At 44.9% G+C, this 17,324-nt stretch overlaps 1 protein-coding gene across 6 annotated transcripts in view; it reads right to left on the bottom strand.

Annotated features, from left to right (window-relative positions):
* Positions 1-3,152: 3,152 nt before the first annotated feature.
* The window catches only part of PKP4 (plakophilin 4), a 99,077-nt gene continuing 84,905 nt past the window's right edge, over positions 3,153-17,324 (bottom strand). For all 6 annotated transcript variants that reach the window (XM_074828413.1, XM_074828414.1, XM_074828410.1 and 3 more), the window contains 11 exons: positions 15,268-15,451; positions 13,846-13,963; positions 13,155-13,346; positions 12,837-13,010; positions 11,870-12,020; positions 9,562-9,757; positions 7,913-7,997; positions 7,691-7,808; positions 5,007-5,138; positions 4,730-4,803; positions 3,153-4,136 (listed from right to left, as the gene is read on the bottom strand). In XM_074828413.1, the coding sequence (XP_074684514.1) occupies positions 3,888-4,136; positions 4,730-4,803; positions 5,007-5,138; positions 7,691-7,808; positions 7,913-7,997; positions 9,562-9,757; positions 11,870-12,020; positions 12,837-13,010; positions 13,155-13,346; positions 13,846-13,963; positions 15,268-15,451 (1,673 nt within the window). In that variant the 3' untranslated portion in view covers positions 3,153-3,887. The remainder of the gene's footprint in view (positions 4,137-4,729; positions 4,804-5,006; positions 5,139-7,690; positions 7,809-7,912; positions 7,998-9,561; positions 9,758-11,869; positions 12,021-12,836; positions 13,011-13,154; positions 13,347-13,845; positions 13,964-15,267; positions 15,452-17,324) is intronic.

Genomic DNA, 17,324 nt, shown 5'->3' on the forward strand with positions numbered 1-17,324 from the left:
GTGAAGCGAACGGTGCAGCCAGGAATGAGTCCTCGGCTCATGTCTGCCTCAGAGCCAGAAAGGAGTGCTCGCACCTTTGTGCCTCAGCCTGTGAAGGCTCCTCCAGTCTCTTCTATCTAGCCGTTGGTCTCTACAGCTTTCCTTCTAGGCCCTTTATCTACTGTTGTTGACAGCTGCAATAATTTACCCATGGCCACAAAGTCATGCTTTGTTTTGTTTTTTAGAAGTTGATTAATGTTACATTGGTACCTTTTACGAGCATTAGTCTTTCTCACCGTAACTCGAACACGGAGTGCACATGACTAGTGTCTGTGCCAGAGGTTTTTCCCTTCAGTTAACCACTGTCTGTTAGCTCTGATAGGCTAAAGTTTGTCTTTTTCCAGTGTTCACAATCCTTATAGCTAACTCTTGTTTTTCTGTGTAACTCACCTCTGCTCCTACCAGGCTCATCCATGTCTCTCTCTTTTTGCTGCCCTGTGAGGTTGGGGTTGGCCATGAAGGTTTTGTTTCCCTTATCAGTTCACCCCTATTCGTTAGGCCTGTTCTGACTTGGCAGAGCTGTGTCACACCACAGCTGGGTGTTCTCACTGGAGCCGTACGCCTCTGTGTATGTCTAGAATTTATATTTTAGGCTGTACCCCAGATCTTCGTGCCACACTGAGATGAGTCACCCCATTTCTCTCCCTTTGAGCATACAGAGGAATTTGGCAAGGCAGCACAAGTCTGCAGCACTCGCAGCTAACTTCAGCTTCCGGGGACTCAGTGTGATGTAGCGATACCCCGCTTGGGCAGAAGGGACCTGCTGACCAGCCCAAGTCCCTGGCTGAACAAATGAAGCGCGTGGTGGTTAAAAGCATTAGGCACAGTATCTGAGGAAAGGTACAAGCAGATTACAGTTGAGGCATACTCTTCAAGATGACTAAAGGAAGGCAAAGAATCACCTCATGAATGCTGTCCTGAAAATTTCTCATCTGTCCTTTCATACAGACTTCTTGATGGAACCGTATCCGTTCACCAAAATTAGAGGTCAGACTGTTGTTACAAACATTCACGTATGACCCTCATTGCCGAACTTGTTCACAGTGGACACTTCCTATTCAGGCAGGAATAAAGACCGCCAAAAAATAAATCTTTTTAGGAGCCAGGATTCTTTTGAGCCTAGTTAAATAACAACCCTAATTCAGTTAAGATTCATCTCCTTTTTATAAGATAGAGAATCACAGGCACAGAATGTGAAGTGCTGCTTCCCATCACTCTCTGGCCTTTCGTGAGCAAAGCTGCTTCACCCAGGTCAACGCCACTTTCAGTCATGCTCCGCGGGAGGGAGTGACACTGAAGGACACGTACGGGTCTGCTGTCAGGTCCCCCTGTACACCCAATCGGTTCTAATTCAAAACATATTTAACTCCCTGCTTCTGAAAGTTTAATTCCTTTTTTTTTTCCCCACCATATTTGTAATTATTAGAAAGGTGGAAACAGAGAATTTCCCAGGGCACTTTTACTATTTAACTTCCAAATCAGCATCACCTTCTCCTAAGGACATCCACGTTTTCAGAAAGTTAACAATTTTTACCTTTCTCAGTGGAGTATCGATCTGAATACGAAATTGTGAACACAACACATTTTAAAAGCATTCAGCTTAAGTTCATGTTCCTGACATTTTGGAACAGGCCCCAAAGCCAGGCAGCACTATGAAAGTGAACACTGAAATGAAATTGTGCCCTATTTCTCCCCCACTTCCACACATTGAGTCTGAAACTGCACATAAAGGGAAATTAACCAACAAATACACTGTACAGATAATTTTAATCAGTATAGCACCAAGACGTGTAAAAATACATAAATGAGACCAATAAAAACAAAACAAACATAATGAGCGCTCTCTCTATATATATATTCTACAGCATGAAAGATCCAAATTGGGGGTGCTGTCCTGAATCTTGATGAAACTTGATCTTGATGAAACTTGCCTCAGATGAGAAGCAAAAATCATTCCATCATACCGCTGTTGTGTTGAAATGCCTACCTCCCTCTTGTTGGGAGAGTTATTAGCAGATTCAAAGCAGCAAATAGTAACAGACTGTGAGCCCTTTCAGCCTATTATTTTGTTACCTGAAGCTGATTTAAATCTTCCTGGGGCAATGAAATGCCAAATAAGCGTCCTTGGCCCAGCGCTCACCACCTTCAGTTGGTTACAGGCAGAGCGGGAAACCAACACCGACTGCGTTAGGCGGCACCAAAGCTCGCGCGTGGCTGAAGAGAGGTAGAACAATGAAAGAGCAGTGGCAGAATTATTGTTACAAGAAACAAACTCAAGTAAATGGAAACTATTTTCTATCTTAAAAAAGAAAGTCTTCTGGGACAGAGAAGGCACCATCTGCACAGTACTGGCCGCAGCAAGAACGGTGGCACTGCAGCCAGCAGGGCTGCGCGGGGCTGTGATCAGAGCTCTGCCTGGAGTCACTGCTTTCACCCTGCTGGCCACCCCCTCCCCTCCTTTCCCTTTTACAGTCAGGGGGCTGAAGTAGCCCAACCAGTCGAGGAAAAGTGGATTTGCCTTACAATCTAAACTTGGAGTAATTCTGCTTACCTTTTCTGCTTTCACTGATGCAGTCAGGGTATTTGGAAACACCGAAAACTGAAGAAAAGTGCGATGATGGGGAACAATAATTATGGTTACAGACGGTATAAAGTTAACAGACTCTACAGCATGTGGAAAGTAGGTGATTTAGTTACTTAAAATAATCAAAGATTTTTATTGTAAATAGTTCCAAGCAGAATGTAGTCAAAATGGAGACTATAATTTCTATGAAAGCAAGATCATCTTATTTTTCTTGGGGAGAGCCAGGGGAGGAGTAGAGCAACGATGGGAAGAAAACAGGAGAGTTCTGAAATACCCTGGATCGCCCATATCAAAAGTAAAAATACTAGCCTAAGGAAGAATGGGAGGGAAGTGCGTGATTTCACACTCTGGTCTGCCAGCCTGAAAATTCAGACTATATGCAGTGAAGAAAGCTGGGAAAAACTGGCCCAAATGTTTTGATATACTTAACCTGCTTAAAAACATGCAATTAGACTTCATATTCATGGTATTTGTTTCCAAATATCACACACAGAAAATTAAAAAAAAAAAAAAATGAACAGGGAACAGCTTTCCATGGATGAGACTTCCATATTTATTGTTACTCCATGTGCATAGAAAATGGCAGTGAAGTTTCTTATGAAATAGGCAGGGAATGGGATAGGTGTAGATATACTGGACTGGACTTTGTGCTTCAAAATTACACTATTCATTTTTAAAAGTGGATTTTTTTTCTTTTAAAATTTATAACATTTTCTTGGAATATTTTTTGTGCATGATTCAAGTTCCTTTTAAAATGACACACTGCATTACAAATGGATGGCACTTTAAACCAATGTGGCAGTTCCATATTTACACCAACGAAAAATTTACAAGACGTAATAGCATACAATCTTGACATTTAGTAATAGCAATAAAACAAGGGCATCCATTTTATTTTTTCTGTACAAACTATCAGAACAAGACTTTTATTCACATAATTAAAAAAAAAAAATCAGCTTTAATTTGCTCTGACCTACACGCTTTCCAAATTCATTTTACTCAATCCTCAAACCTTTCATCACTTCGCCCACACCCTCACCAGACTACAGGAGCTACAAGTAATTATACCTAACATCTAAACAGAGCAAAAAACCATCCCTTCCAGTTTTTCTTCCTGACAATTCTTCACTCAAAAAAAAAAGAAAATCTTCCTTGTTCCTTCTTTTATTTCACTTTCACATTTCATAACCAAAACAACAAATGAGGCCATTCCATTTCTTCTCAAGCAAGATGAGAAATACACTGTTGTTTTTTCTCTTTGATGCTACACCCAGGAGTCAGGTGAACCTGGGTACTGTTCTGCTCTATAAGAAGATCGTCTGGTGGAATAAAAGTCTACATAATTTGTGGTTGATTTCAGTCCATATTGTGTTGTGTAATCTGAAGTCGCAGGAAAGTGAACTCGATCATCAAAATACGGGTCTTCATAGCTATGTGGGGACTGCAAGTATAACCTGTATGCGTCATAGTTTTTTCTGTTGGTATCTTCTTGACTGTAGTACAACTGCTGATGCTGTTGACAAAATGATAGAAACATAAGCTTTCAAATATAATTAGCAGAGAAAATACTTGTTTCTCAAACTTACAGACATTATACAGAACCTTTCCCTAAAAAGTGAAGTGCAGCTCTAGCAATGATGACAGTTTATGATAGGTACGAGGATAACATAGGTTTCAAACCTCCAGGAAATGTATCTAACTTTTAAATTAAACTAAATAGAGGAAAAGCCTCTAAGCCTCCCTGTATGTCATCTCCTGCATTCACTGGGGAGCCAGTAACTCTCCAAAAGTCATACTTTTAGAGCATAAGTAGAAAGTACAGAACCTGACCAGACCTACCAAAAAAACCCAGTCAAGTAGCAAAAGTGGTCTCAGACCCCACCATAAGAACAACACGCTAAAATATGTGAATATAAAAGGAAAACACAAAGGTAACAGGAGTACGTGAGCGACTGCCAGTTAAGCACACTGATGCCCAATAACAAATTAACTACGCTAGAGATACACTCTGTAAAAAAGCACTCTAATACTACAAAGTGTATCCGTTAAACACTACGTGCTGAGTCTTGTTACCAGTGTCATTTCAAAATACAATTTTGGAGTCACCTGTAGTCGTCTATTTTGTTCTCTTGCTGGTGAGGAGTAGGAACTGATGTAAATCGGTGAAGGTTTGCTGGAACCTGTGAGAAAACAGTTTATGGCATAAACTTCAGTCTTTATTCTTTTGTCTATAAGTCTATTTGCTCTGCTTTACCTAGAAGAAATGATGTAGCACCCAAACAATTAAGTCTGCAGATTTTAGTATCCACCAATAATCTAACACCACAGTACAGGCAGGTTTTGCCCCTCAGCAGTACTGGCTAATACCCGAGTGGTCTCTTACCAGTATACATGTCTTTATGTGTGATGACATCGCCTTGGTTGTTATAATACTGCATAGACGGCTGCGTTCGATCGTATTCAGAGCGGGGTTCTCTAATTCCCAGTAAAGCCGGTGACGAGGACGTGCTGCCAACTGATGGAAAAGGAGGATGATCAGTATGTACCACAAAAGCCTTTCCCATACCGAACCGTTATCCCCTCCTCATCCCTTCCTCCCTCCAGCATTAACACGAGAGATGCGGGCAATGGGCAGAACCAGCACGTCATTCTTCCTGGATGAAGAGCCCCAGTGGCAAAAGCCATCAACAACGTACCACGAGATTATACTTCAGTGGTGAGTTCCTGCTCTCTAATGCCTACAACTGAAATCACAGACCTTACCCATTTCAGTTTGTATATGACATCATTTGTCTGCATTTAGAAGATGATACTCATGCTAATGTTTGTGATTTTATCTACATTATACTGAAATAGAATCTTTAAGTCCATCCTATCACTTGGGACAGGACAGAAAAACTTACAGTCTGCCTGGCTGACGCGATCCACGTACAGCCTTGTGCTACAGTTCTCTGATCAGCAGGTGGAAGCGTACCATGGACACCGTGCTCCAGCTGGCTGACAACCCTTGTCACCTCACAGCAATGGATGACTGACTGTAGTCTTACAGTCAACAGCTGAATCTCTTCTGTAGTTGTACAATGTTTGCTCTGCTAAGTCATCCCTGTTTTACAGGCCACTCAGGTTTTGTTGGTTTAGAAAGACCCCAGTAACACAAGAGAAGACAATTTAAAAATAATTTCTAGAGATTTTGCTTAAAAATATTAACCAATGATATCTTCTTCCATTAGCTGTGTCCATTACATTACATCTCACAATTTTGTGTGATTATGGATAGTTTAATTACTGGTATTATCCTGACATATTAATGGCTAAAAAAACTAGATTTGGAGTTGTCATTAAAATTCTGACATGGGTCATCATAATGTGTGTGTTAATAACTGAGTGACCGAGACAAGAACAACGGCTACAGGCTAAGTGTAACTGCTCCAGCACGCTGCAGGCGGCAGGGCTGCCACCACAGCTCCCTCCTTGGACGTGCTCTACGCTCCAAACTCCAAACTCTAAGCTTGTTCATGCTCTGGAACAGAAAAGCAGATGCTTCCTGTTTGGATTTTTTTACAGTACGACAGCCTCCAAATACCATGCTAGAGCTGCCCATCTTAAGTCCTACTGGTAGTTCAGAGAACTGGAGTAACGCAGTTGTTCTGCTGGTGTATCTTGGGAGAGGAAGCACCAAGGTAAGAGTCTGACAGTAGGTACTGGAAAATCCTTTCACACTTTGGTGGAACCTGGCCAGCTCCCTGGGCCTAAGCTGTGTTCGCTTCCTTGCCATTGCTTGTTTTCAGAAGGTACGTTTGGCTCTGGCAGCAGGTGCAGAGCTAAATCAGGCTGTGAATCAAGGTGGTGTTTCGATGCCAGCATGTGCAACCTGGTGCCAGGGTGTACAAGTAAAAAGTGCCTCCAGGATCGTGTGGTGAGAGCGACGGAGACACCTGGCCAGGACACTCCTTTGGAATCGCGGGGGGCTGGGAGAAAGCTGGACGTGGGCCACAGTTAAGATCGGCGTAACAAAACCCTCCAGAGCTGTGACTGCAGCCTGCTGTGGCACAGCACCTGCAGCGGCCTCTGTGCCGCTGGCTGTGCCGGGGTGGCTGTAGGGAACTCGGCGCGGCAGACACGCGCTCCCTTCCTGAGGTGCTCCGGGTGTACGCACCTCTCGTAGGAAAACAGAGCCCTGCCCAGGCCCTCGTTCTGCAAGTCAACCGCATCACAAAGGGATGTGTGAGGGTTGTTTTATATGAAGTAATTAAACAAGAGTATTGTAGGAACTGGTCACTTATTTTAGCAGTCATAGTAGATAGGTATTTCTCGGTATTAACAGAGATCTATTCACATAAAACCAGAAGAGTAAATTGGATAAAACTGATAAAAATGCTGAATGAAGACAATATACAAGGTTTCAAGTAGGTTTTGTGTCAGCCCCCTCACGAAGATCTAAATCCTAGCACTGAAGATGATAAAGGAACAAAGGTGAGAAATAAATGAAAAGGAGTCAGAAAAGTAAGATTTCTGTAATTGTCTTGCTCATCCTAAGGGGACGTTACGTAATTGGGAATGAAAATAGGTCCCTCGCTATTGGTCTGTTGCTTCCTAGGCTGTCCAGAGCCCGCGTTCCGTGAGGCTGCACCTACAGCGCCAGGTCGCACAGCACGGGATGGCTCTGCGGGGGAATCAGTCAGAAACGACCTCCAGGTGTGACCCGAGGATTTCACCTGGCACCGTCCAGCCTGGTCGTGACCAGCTGGGGCGTGGTACGGCCCCGAGCACACCTGCTCCAGCGTCACACAGCCGGACGGCAGTTTGAGCTGCGCTGCGGGGTAAGGGGGGAGGCTGCCTTCAGCGCGCTCCTTATCCCAACCAAAACGCTGATGCAGAGACACCCACAAACCCTGTGAGTCAGCTGAGGCAACAGCCAGAGAACGAGGTGCTTCTGTCGAAATACAGAGGAGAGACAGCGCGACCTCTGTGTTCTAGACGGAAGGACTGGTAAACTGAGAGGCTGCTTGGTTTAAAAAACAGGATATCGGGTACCCCTTCAGTGAATCTTTACATTTCTTGGCTGACCTGACTGTATGACAGGAGACATCTGCTGATTTGCTGTTGATAGTGAAGGATGTGATTTGAATCTCTCTCGCTCCAGTGTTGATACTGGTGTAATAAAATGACTTTGATTCCATCCATCCTGTCGAGTGGCAAAAAGAAAGAGACATCAAAATAAATCGCTTTTCATTAAATTAGGAGTTTTTGTAGAACTGTTTCCCAGTGTAGGCTGATTTTGTCATTTACCTTTTTATAAATGCTGCGGAGATCTCGGTATTGCCATAATGTATTCAGTACCTGGGCGGCTGCCTTGACGACTTTCAGCGATGATCTAAGGAAGTAGAGAGTATTACATTATCAGAAAGCCACTTAATTCCACTTAAAAAGAACAATGTTCCTGAGCTATAGAACAGCCTAAACCTTGATGCTGTGAAGCGAGTCAGGTCACCCCTCCGGGTCCCCACAGGGCGTGAAGAGGCGCCTCAGGAGAGGCTGGTGCAGAGCCTGAGTCACCTCCCGCTCCAGCCCAGACATCTGCTCAGGTCACCCACATGAGGATACAGTGGCTGCCCTCACTGTCTGCAAGAACTAAAAAATCATGAAAAGCAGCACTCCATTTAGTGCATTTCATGAGAACAGAGGCTACAAACTTTCAGTCGTTGTATAAAATTCCTAACTGTAGAAAAAGAACAAACAAATACAGGAGAGCTGGTATTGAAAGTCTCCAGACACCCTCATAGTGAGACTTTGTTCTCATTTCTGTGTTGCACTACTGAAAACTTCTCCTAGTTGGGAAAACACTTTTCTGCTCACAAGATCAAGGCCAGGAAAACTGCTCTAGCTGTTATTAAAAATAAAATCATGCAGTCTTTTTAAAGAGAAATGGTAGTAAGCTGGTAGTGGCACTGAAGTAGCGACTGACCATTAAGTGCCATCTGTGTTAAACTTGGGCCTTTTTCTGTCACTGTGAAGAGTCATCCAAACAGTTTTTGAAAGAAAAGACTGAAACAAATTGCAGCTGTTGGTGTTAATCAATGAGCAGACACTCTTAATACGTTCACAGGATTTAAAATTTGTTTAGTGTACCCTGTTGCCTCATAAATGTAAGTGCAGCTGCAACTTTACACATCGTCTTCACAGACCAGTGAAGTCACGGAAAGCATCAGGGCATCCATGCCTGCAGCTGGAACGAGCCCGTGTCCCTTGGACACACCAAGAATCAAACTGTGGATATCCACAATACAGCTTCCTTTTGAGACAGACTCTGTTAAAGGCGCCATATGTTTAACCCTCACCGGCCGGCTGCTCGGGGAAGAGGGCTCCCCGAGGTGACCCAGGGGCCGTTACCCTGTCCTGCTCCTGATGCTGGGTTTTGTCAAGCGCCCGCCCCAGCCCAGCGCCCACAGAGGCCTGGCCTTCTCCAGCAGCGCTCGCTTTGCAGCCTGGCCAGAAGGTCCTGCCGCCGCGGGGAGCTCCCGCAGGGCCGGGTTCTCCTCAGGGCCCACCAAGGGCGCCCAAGGTGTAACAGCTGCTGTGGTACGTCCTGACAGAGGCGCCGGCGTATTCTGACTTTGGAAAGCGCTGAATACTCTATTGATTTGTAGGTGTTTAAGAGGGAACGATTTTTTTAAAATACCATTCAACATGAGTAGGCCCCATTGCTGCGATTACCGCGTGCAGGGCAGGAGCCTCCAAAAGCCTGAGGCAGAGAAAACACTGCAAGAGGTGGCACCGGCTGCCGCCTCCCTCCCGGTGTGACCCAGGCTTTGCTAACCACTCGCGTCAGGATTGCAAAAGCAGATTCTTTTTTTTACTCAAAAAACATTTCCCACATTCTTAAGTGTTTTCGAGGGAACAGGGAAACAGTTTCAGTATGAACTTGGTCGCCTACTTGCCTGTCCCCTCGTCCCTTCGTTATGTTCACCAGCTTTTCTATTCCTCCGGTATCAGCCAGGGCTTTGGCATTCTCCATGTTCTTACTGGTGACCTCATGCAGAGCACAGCAGATTGCTGCCACTGTCTCATCCGACAATATGCTGGGCCCGTTGCCTCCTGGGAGCCGATTCACCAGATCCCGCATAGCATATTTACCTATAAAAACCCATCAACAGGACCAGGTGAAAAAATACATTTTGGTGCTTAAGGTTTGAAATTGTAGGACTCGTCACAAAACTGCATCTGAAAGCAATAAAAACAAACACAGGATCAAAACCATGGAAACCTTCCAAGAATTCGTATTTTACACAGAGCCAAGAGAGACTAGAGATCAATTTTTGAATTTTTGTTTTCCTTTTACCTTAAAAATGTGAGAATTTGCATTTTTGCATTAAAATAGGAGCATCTGTAAACGGGAATTATTTGGAGAAAGCAGAATAATTCAAGGGAAAGCGTTACGCTCTTTGTTATGATTGAAGGAGCGGTGCACGTTCCTAGGCTTCATTTATGGGGGGGTTAAAGAAATCCTTACAGTAACTCGGAATTTCCTTCTTCCAGACATCCCGTTCACCTTATTTGTTACCCAAACGAGATGAGATCTCAGCTCCTTCAGATTTCAGTTACTGACTGATGGCCCAGGAATAATCACACTGCAGACACAGGAAATTAACTAAAGCTAAGGTAATTTTTTTTTCCTGTTTAGGCTGTGCTTTTAATTGAATGATTAATTGATTTTATTGAAGACAGGCATTTGTACATAACAGTGAATGAGTAAGTTTACACAATGCCATTAGCCATCTATTTGCATAATGTGCCCGAGGGAAAAAAATATCCCAAAAGCAATTCTGCAAACAAAAGGAACAAGTTTTCAAACACCCTGTTAAACCCTCCCCAGCAGTGGCGTGTCCCGCAGCTCCCCGCCGCTGCCCATCTTCCAGCGAGCTCCTCGTGAGTGCTTGCATACACCAGCTGGCAGTGGCTGGGTGGAGCCCCCAGGCTCCTATTTCCTTCCGAGTTCAGACCATGGAAACCCATTGGTCCTGCCCCTACCAACGGCAGTAAAATTCCGTAAAACAGATGGCTGGAGTAGGGTAATTTATGGCTCACTTCAGGTCTCAAAATATTTTATAAAAGATTAGTTTAGAGTGTACCTGGAAAGCCAGTAATTATGTCACAGTTAAGGCTTTGACAAGGGGAGGGAACAGGTGGAGGTGCATTCCTGAACTGAAAAGTTCTGCCAGGAAGGGAAAAAAAAAATCCTGAAAAGAGAATATCATGTGAGTATGACCTGTGTATGGGTGGTGCTATGGAACAGAATCTTCTTTTTACTGACTCCTTCTGTATGCAATACCTACACTGCAAGAAAGCACGTTCTGAACACCCGAGATGGAGGAGCTTCAGAGATAGGTAATAAAATTCTGTTCACCTGCATTTATCTTTTTGAGAATGGTGATACTCTTTATCTGTATAAATAGCTGTTACATACTTATCCCACTAGTCTGCAACACCGAAAATGCTTCTGTAACAAAAATGAAACTTTTTTACACTGTGACAGGTTTGCAGGGTCCATTCAGGCCGCAGCAGTCTGTGACTGAGGGTGAGGCACATTCAACACTCGCCACAATAAACTGAGATTCCTGATCAGGGCAGGAAAAATGCTGTTTGGGGTTTTTTTAAGCGCTAGATGAGAAAGGTACAGATGAATGCTTTAAGTATTAAATATGAAAACTGACAAGAGGGAAACAGCACGCTTTTCTAGCAAGCACCCTGCCGATGGCTTCGTTCCGCAGACACGTACGTACCGCGCGGTACCTGTGTTCTGGTGGACGTGTCTTACTGGGAGAGGATTGCTTCCCTCTCTCCCTGTCCGATACCGTTAAGCACACCAGTCGCTGAGGCCCGGGCCGCAGAGCTGTCCTGTCCTCTCAGAACACGTAAGGGACCTTGAAACCCCCCCGAGAAGGCTCCCGCCTCGCTCCTGTTCTCCATCAGACTTTGTGCTGATGGTTTCCTGTCCCGTTTAGTTTCGCTGAGGTGAGTTCTGCCCCTCGTCAAGAGACAGCCATGCCAGGTAGCCAACGGCAAGCTACAAGGTCAGTATTGCTCTGAAAAGCTGCTGCTGTCAGAAAGATTGATTTCTGTGACACATCTGGTGATCCAGTCAAAGCAAGTGTGCTGTTCTACTGGCAGAATCTGACCCCCGTGCTTTTTCAGCTGGGGCTCTGGCCCGCAGGGACAGTGCTTCCCACAGCACCGCCCCGGACTCACCGATGAGCTCCTTGTTGCGGACATCCAGGGCCATGTTCCTCAGGGCCGTCGCCACGGATGAAACAACTCTGTCATTATCCATCCTCAGCAGCTCCACAAGGATTGGCAGCCCCTTTTCTTTTCTTACGGCAGCTCGGATGTACGCTGCGAACTGCAGAAAAGCTCCAGTTACTCCAAATCTGCTACAACACTCTGACTGAAAGAATCTCTTACTCGACTGTAATTCGTAACTATGTTGGGGACATTTTCCGAAGAGAAGGAGGTGATAAATGCGAATCTCTTCTGTTATTATAAAGGGTCAGCGCTCGGTTGTTTTTCACTCATTCCTCTTACAAAGCAGTGTTTAAAAGAAGTGGTCTAACAGGCAAAACATCTTAATAGATGACAAATTATTGAAAAGGGAACAGGGTTTTGCTTTTTAAAGACCAATTTTATAGTGGTCAGAAAACGAAAAAGTCTTTGCTGTTTCTCTACAAGCAAAGGAAGCAATTAGGTTTTTTTTACTCTCTCCATGACAAATACCCAACATAAAGTGTTCTCACGTGGTGCTTCTGTAACATACTGTGTGCAAGGGCCACAAGCAAAAATGTATGGAAATAAAAAAAAAAGCAAATACTAACAGTTTATTTATGCGAGTCTTATTTTGACAGTACACTGCCACCAGAACTCACAGCTAGAAGATGCTAGATTATTTTTACCTAATATGCACTGAAAGAAAGCCTCTTCTGTTTATTTAAAATAAATGGTGCCCATTTCAAGGCCAGTTTCCATACTACTCTGCCTACCGTCTCTGTCATCGCTTTTCATGAAAACATTACTGCAGCACAGGAGCACTAATGACAGACGCTAGAGGGAAATGTGCAGACGCACACCAGAGAATTCCACGTTCCTTCCACACACACTCCAGTGTCCTGTTAAACACCCAGCTAGAACGCAAGGACAGGAGGAAGGCTGGGAACTCACGTACCTTCCAGTTGCCCGCAGAAAGGTTCTGGAGGGATCCTGCAGAGCCCTCCAGAGTAGCGGGGTTGGAGCTTTCTGCCAGAAGCGTGAGGTACGGCTTTACCACAGACGGGTGCCACAGCATTTCCACCCCCTTAGGAGACTTGGAAAATCCTGGTATAGGGCCGACTCCATCCCACTGAGGAAGGAACACGTGTTTGTAACAACATCAAACCTCTAGATTTTCATTCAACATATGATAGTTCTTCTTTAAGGTACGTACTCCCCCCATCATTAGCTGAACTACAGTTGATAGATTTGTAATACAAGGAAAACAGCAAACCTGATCCTCCTGTGAAGTTTTTTTTTTCTTCTTCTTTTTTTTCCCCCAGCAACTCGGCTCCGAATCTTTGCTAGGTGATTCCTTTCCTAACAAATCATCCAGTTCATTGATTCCCAGCAGACGGGCCTGAGGTACCTCCAGTTCCAGACGGTAAGACAGGTTTCTCAAGGTACACACACAGTTTTCCACTGTCTGGAGCCAAACCAGAAAGATGTCGTGTAATTAGTGACTTTCTTACATCGTGATGGAGCAACCCAGACAAAGGAAACAGAGGTGAAAAGGCATCTGGAGCACAAGCACTGAATTCTAATTCTGGGCCTTGGGCATTGCTTTGTTTCTCTGAGAAAACTGCAATCTCTCTCCTGATATCCTCAAACATATTTCCATGTTTTTTCCATCTAGAACAGTAAGCTCTACTCTAGTGACTTATTTTTTAGTATTCTGAAAGTGAAAAGCACAAGAGCTTATTACTATTTTATTCAAGGATGAATACTTCAACACTGCTGGCAGCACAGACCAAGTTCCCGCTGTATTATGCGACAGGATCTGACTGTGCATCAGCAAACTGGGGCTGGGAGAGAAGACAGCGGCGCTATGCATGTCACAGCGCTGAATTACAGCACACAGCCCCCGAGATCCCGTCAGGGGTGGGTTCAGCCCTACAGGGGGCTGCGGCGGAGCGTGCACACACCTTGCTGTCGTAATCGGAGGTGTTCACGCACGTGTGGATCACGTGCAGCAGCGAATCCACCAGCCCCTCGCAGGACCGCATCTGCTTCCGGGCCTCTTCACCGGCGGAGCTCAGGTTCCTGCAGGAGAAGGGAGCACAGTGTATTCACACACGCACAGTCGCTTCGTTCTTGCGAAAGCTTTTAGACAGCAGATTGGTAACGGAGAAGTTAAAAGCAAAAGCACCATTTTGTGCGGCCACTCACCCTCAATTCTTACAAAAGATAAATACAGTTCAAAGCTGTAATTTCAAGATAGCATCGACTTGCTGACAAAACAGCCGTAAGCACAACCCCCTTCCCAGACTTCTCCATCCCAAGCCCAAATCTATGGCTTGTGAGTAGAACGGACTGCTGAGCTTGCCTGTGCTGGAAACACCTTCTGTTGTCCATTCCGCGACCCGTTCCGTGGTGCAGCCTCACGAACATTTGTGACAGTACTACCCAGAGAGTATAAATGTATGAATGTGTAGGTTAGGGTGTAGGGAAAGGAAAAGGCTGCGCTGTGCTTTGGAATAAGCCAAGGATGTAGACAAGTATTTCCTGGAAGACCGGCGTGCCACAGAACCTGCGCCTGGCTGCGCCCCACAAACGGCAGCGCCCGTCCCCAGAGCTGCCCGTTCCCAGGCAGCATGTGCACCCTATGCTGGCACGGCCCTGGGCTCCTCGTCGTCTGCAAAAACCACCCAGTGAGCAACAACAAAGTAGTTTATGAAAATATGCTGAGGTCTAGAAGGGTGACCAGCAAATAAAAAGCAATTCCAGTTCTGTTTAAACAGAATGGCCTTACCCTGCTGTTTAATGGAACGCAATCTCAAATCCAATAAATTAAAATTATGAACAAACCTACCAATGAACAGAAATAGCTCATATACTACCCCTGGCCCTTGAAAGCTCTTTTCAGTTATTTTAGTTTTGCCTTTTATTGCTCTGAATACTTTTTTTCTTCTTACTTCTGTTTGAGAAATCCACAAAGGGAAGAGTCAAACACTTCTTTACTGATACACATGCATATACAACATAATTATTTAGATGTATACAATAATAATCACCAAATGCACAATTTTTCCCCTAAATAATATTCATAAGCCCTACACACAATAAAAAATTTGCAGTAATTAACTGGGGAAAGTGCAATGACCATAACATATTAAAAAAACAACCAAAATGTAACCACTAGCCATTATAGTTAGCACCTCTTAGTGACTGTACTTTTCATCTTTCTCTAATATGAAAAAAAAAAAAGTAAAACTGCCTGAATGAGGAAGCTATATGTGATTTATAGAATGCAACAACTCTTTTGTCTTAAAAATTACAGTATAGAAAGGACCTGTTGGATAACACAATTACTCTGTAGAAGGGAGTCTTCTAGAACAGCAGATTACCTCAGGCATCCTGTAGTATTGCGCAGAACTAGGGAAGTCTGAAATTTAGTTTTATGATCATCATCAAAGGAAGAGCTGTTCCATCCGGAATGCGGCACTATCACAGTGTTTGTCAGGGTTGACAGAGCATCTTTAATGATTGTCATCTTTACTGCATCACATGAAGACAAGTTCCAGAGAACCCCTTAAGGAGAGATTTCCATTGCAGTGAAGTCAGAAAAGACTTGGCAAACAAATATAAAGCACCATTAACAACTTAAAAGACATCACTTTAAACAGGAGAGAGATAATTTACTTATGCAAAACAAGAAGAAACATAATTAGTCTGCAATGTAACTTTAATATTATTCCAACACTGTTGGTCGGTGAGTGGTCAGCAGAGCTGCCATGAAAAGATTCACTTTACAGACTGAAATAAATATTTCTAAACTTTGGCCTAGTGTACTCAGCATCCATCTCTGCAGCTGGCTGGCGGCTGTGTAAGCTCTTTGGTGGAAGCGCTGCAATGTGAGATGATCATCAGAATAACCCTAACAGGTCAGCGCCCAGGCCTGCCACAGTGCCGAGAAGGAAAACTTGCCTATCAGAGAGTAAAGACTCTTTTCTTTTCTTAAGGAACCGTACTCAGCAGACACACACGCTGGCAGGAGACGCTCCTTGCTCCTTCCGCAGGCACAGCTCACTGCCGCCCCACAGGAGAGGCGGCTCCCTGCTGCGCTACTGCTGTCTCCAGGAATGGTCCCTACAAGCACACAAACTCATTTGTGAAACGCCCTTCCACCTTTCCGAAATGTGCCTCGAGCTCACTCTCCCTCTCTAACGCCAACATCCTTTCAGGTATCTAAAGATCAATCCCATACCGAAGACAAATCTGTCTCTTTTTGCAGCACGCCACGCACCAGGCCAAATCAGGGCAACCCAGTACCAACATGCCGCAGACACACTTCTGTTCCTAAAGAGGTCACCGGGATTTGCCAGACGGATTCAGCACAAAGCTTCACATAAAACAAAGAACGGAAGCGGTTTGGCCGCTGACTAGTGACTGGTTTTACTGAAGTCTGTCACCTCTATGCATGTCGGCAGGCGCGCATAGTCCCTGCAGCTGGAGTGGCACTGGCACCGCAGCCAGCTGCTCCCTGCGCCACTGCCTGGTTCCTCTCCAGAGGAGAAGGAAGGGTGTGAATACTGACACGAACAGAAAACATCTCTCCGAAGCAAGCAGCTGCCGCACCTGTTCCTGGGGATGGTACAGCCGCGGGTGACGCTGGCAGGAAGCTCCCGCCTGCCTGAGGTTATGCGGAGCAGGTGACTGCACGGCTAACAAACGCGTCAGGCCTCGCACCTCGGATATCGTGCAGCCCTCGGTGGGAGGACAAACGATCTCTGAAATGGAAACGCTCCTTACAGATGGCACTGACACCGCGTGGCCCCCGGGAGCGAGCCGCCTCCTCCCTGGTGGCACCTGCATCCAGTGCCCTGCTGCGCTCACTGGCGGCAGTCTGAGGTGAGAAGGGTTATTTATCAGAAGAGATAAGGGACCCTTCATCCTACTCAAAAAAAGGCGTGAACATCTGACCTCCAAAGGGTGGGTCCTCAACAACCCTGTAAGAAAGAGGTTTGGGCAAGGGAAGAAACAGATCATTATCCTGATTTATGTGAAACTTGAAGATTAAAGTTATAAGCTACTTCTTAAAAAGGCACATGGAAGAGATCTGGCAGTATTCTGCGAGAGAGGTTGTTTACACTGGAAATCTCTACACCTTTTCAGGCAGAAGTTAACAGCTACAAGAGCAGATACAAGAGCAAAAATGAAGTGAGAAGAAACCAAATCTCTGGGTGTCACAGCTGAAAGACCAGCAGTGTTTTGCAAGCATGAGGTCCTGTGAAAAAATTTCTGAAAAAGTGACAAAGAAGGTAGGTGGCAGGTGGGTGGTAGCCACTAAGGAGTTTTCAGTAAAGGTGATTTGAGATCAGGCAGAACCTGGAAAGCCAGTATCCAAAAAGGAGGAAAGCAAAATGATCAACAGAGGGCAGATATGGGTTTGGTTTTGGGTTTT

This window comes from Strix aluco, chromosome 6 (assembly GCF_031877795.1).
Source record: "Strix aluco isolate bStrAlu1 chromosome 6, bStrAlu1.hap1, whole genome shotgun sequence".
Taxonomy (NCBI): domain Eukaryota; kingdom Metazoa; phylum Chordata; class Aves; order Strigiformes; family Strigidae; genus Strix; species Strix aluco.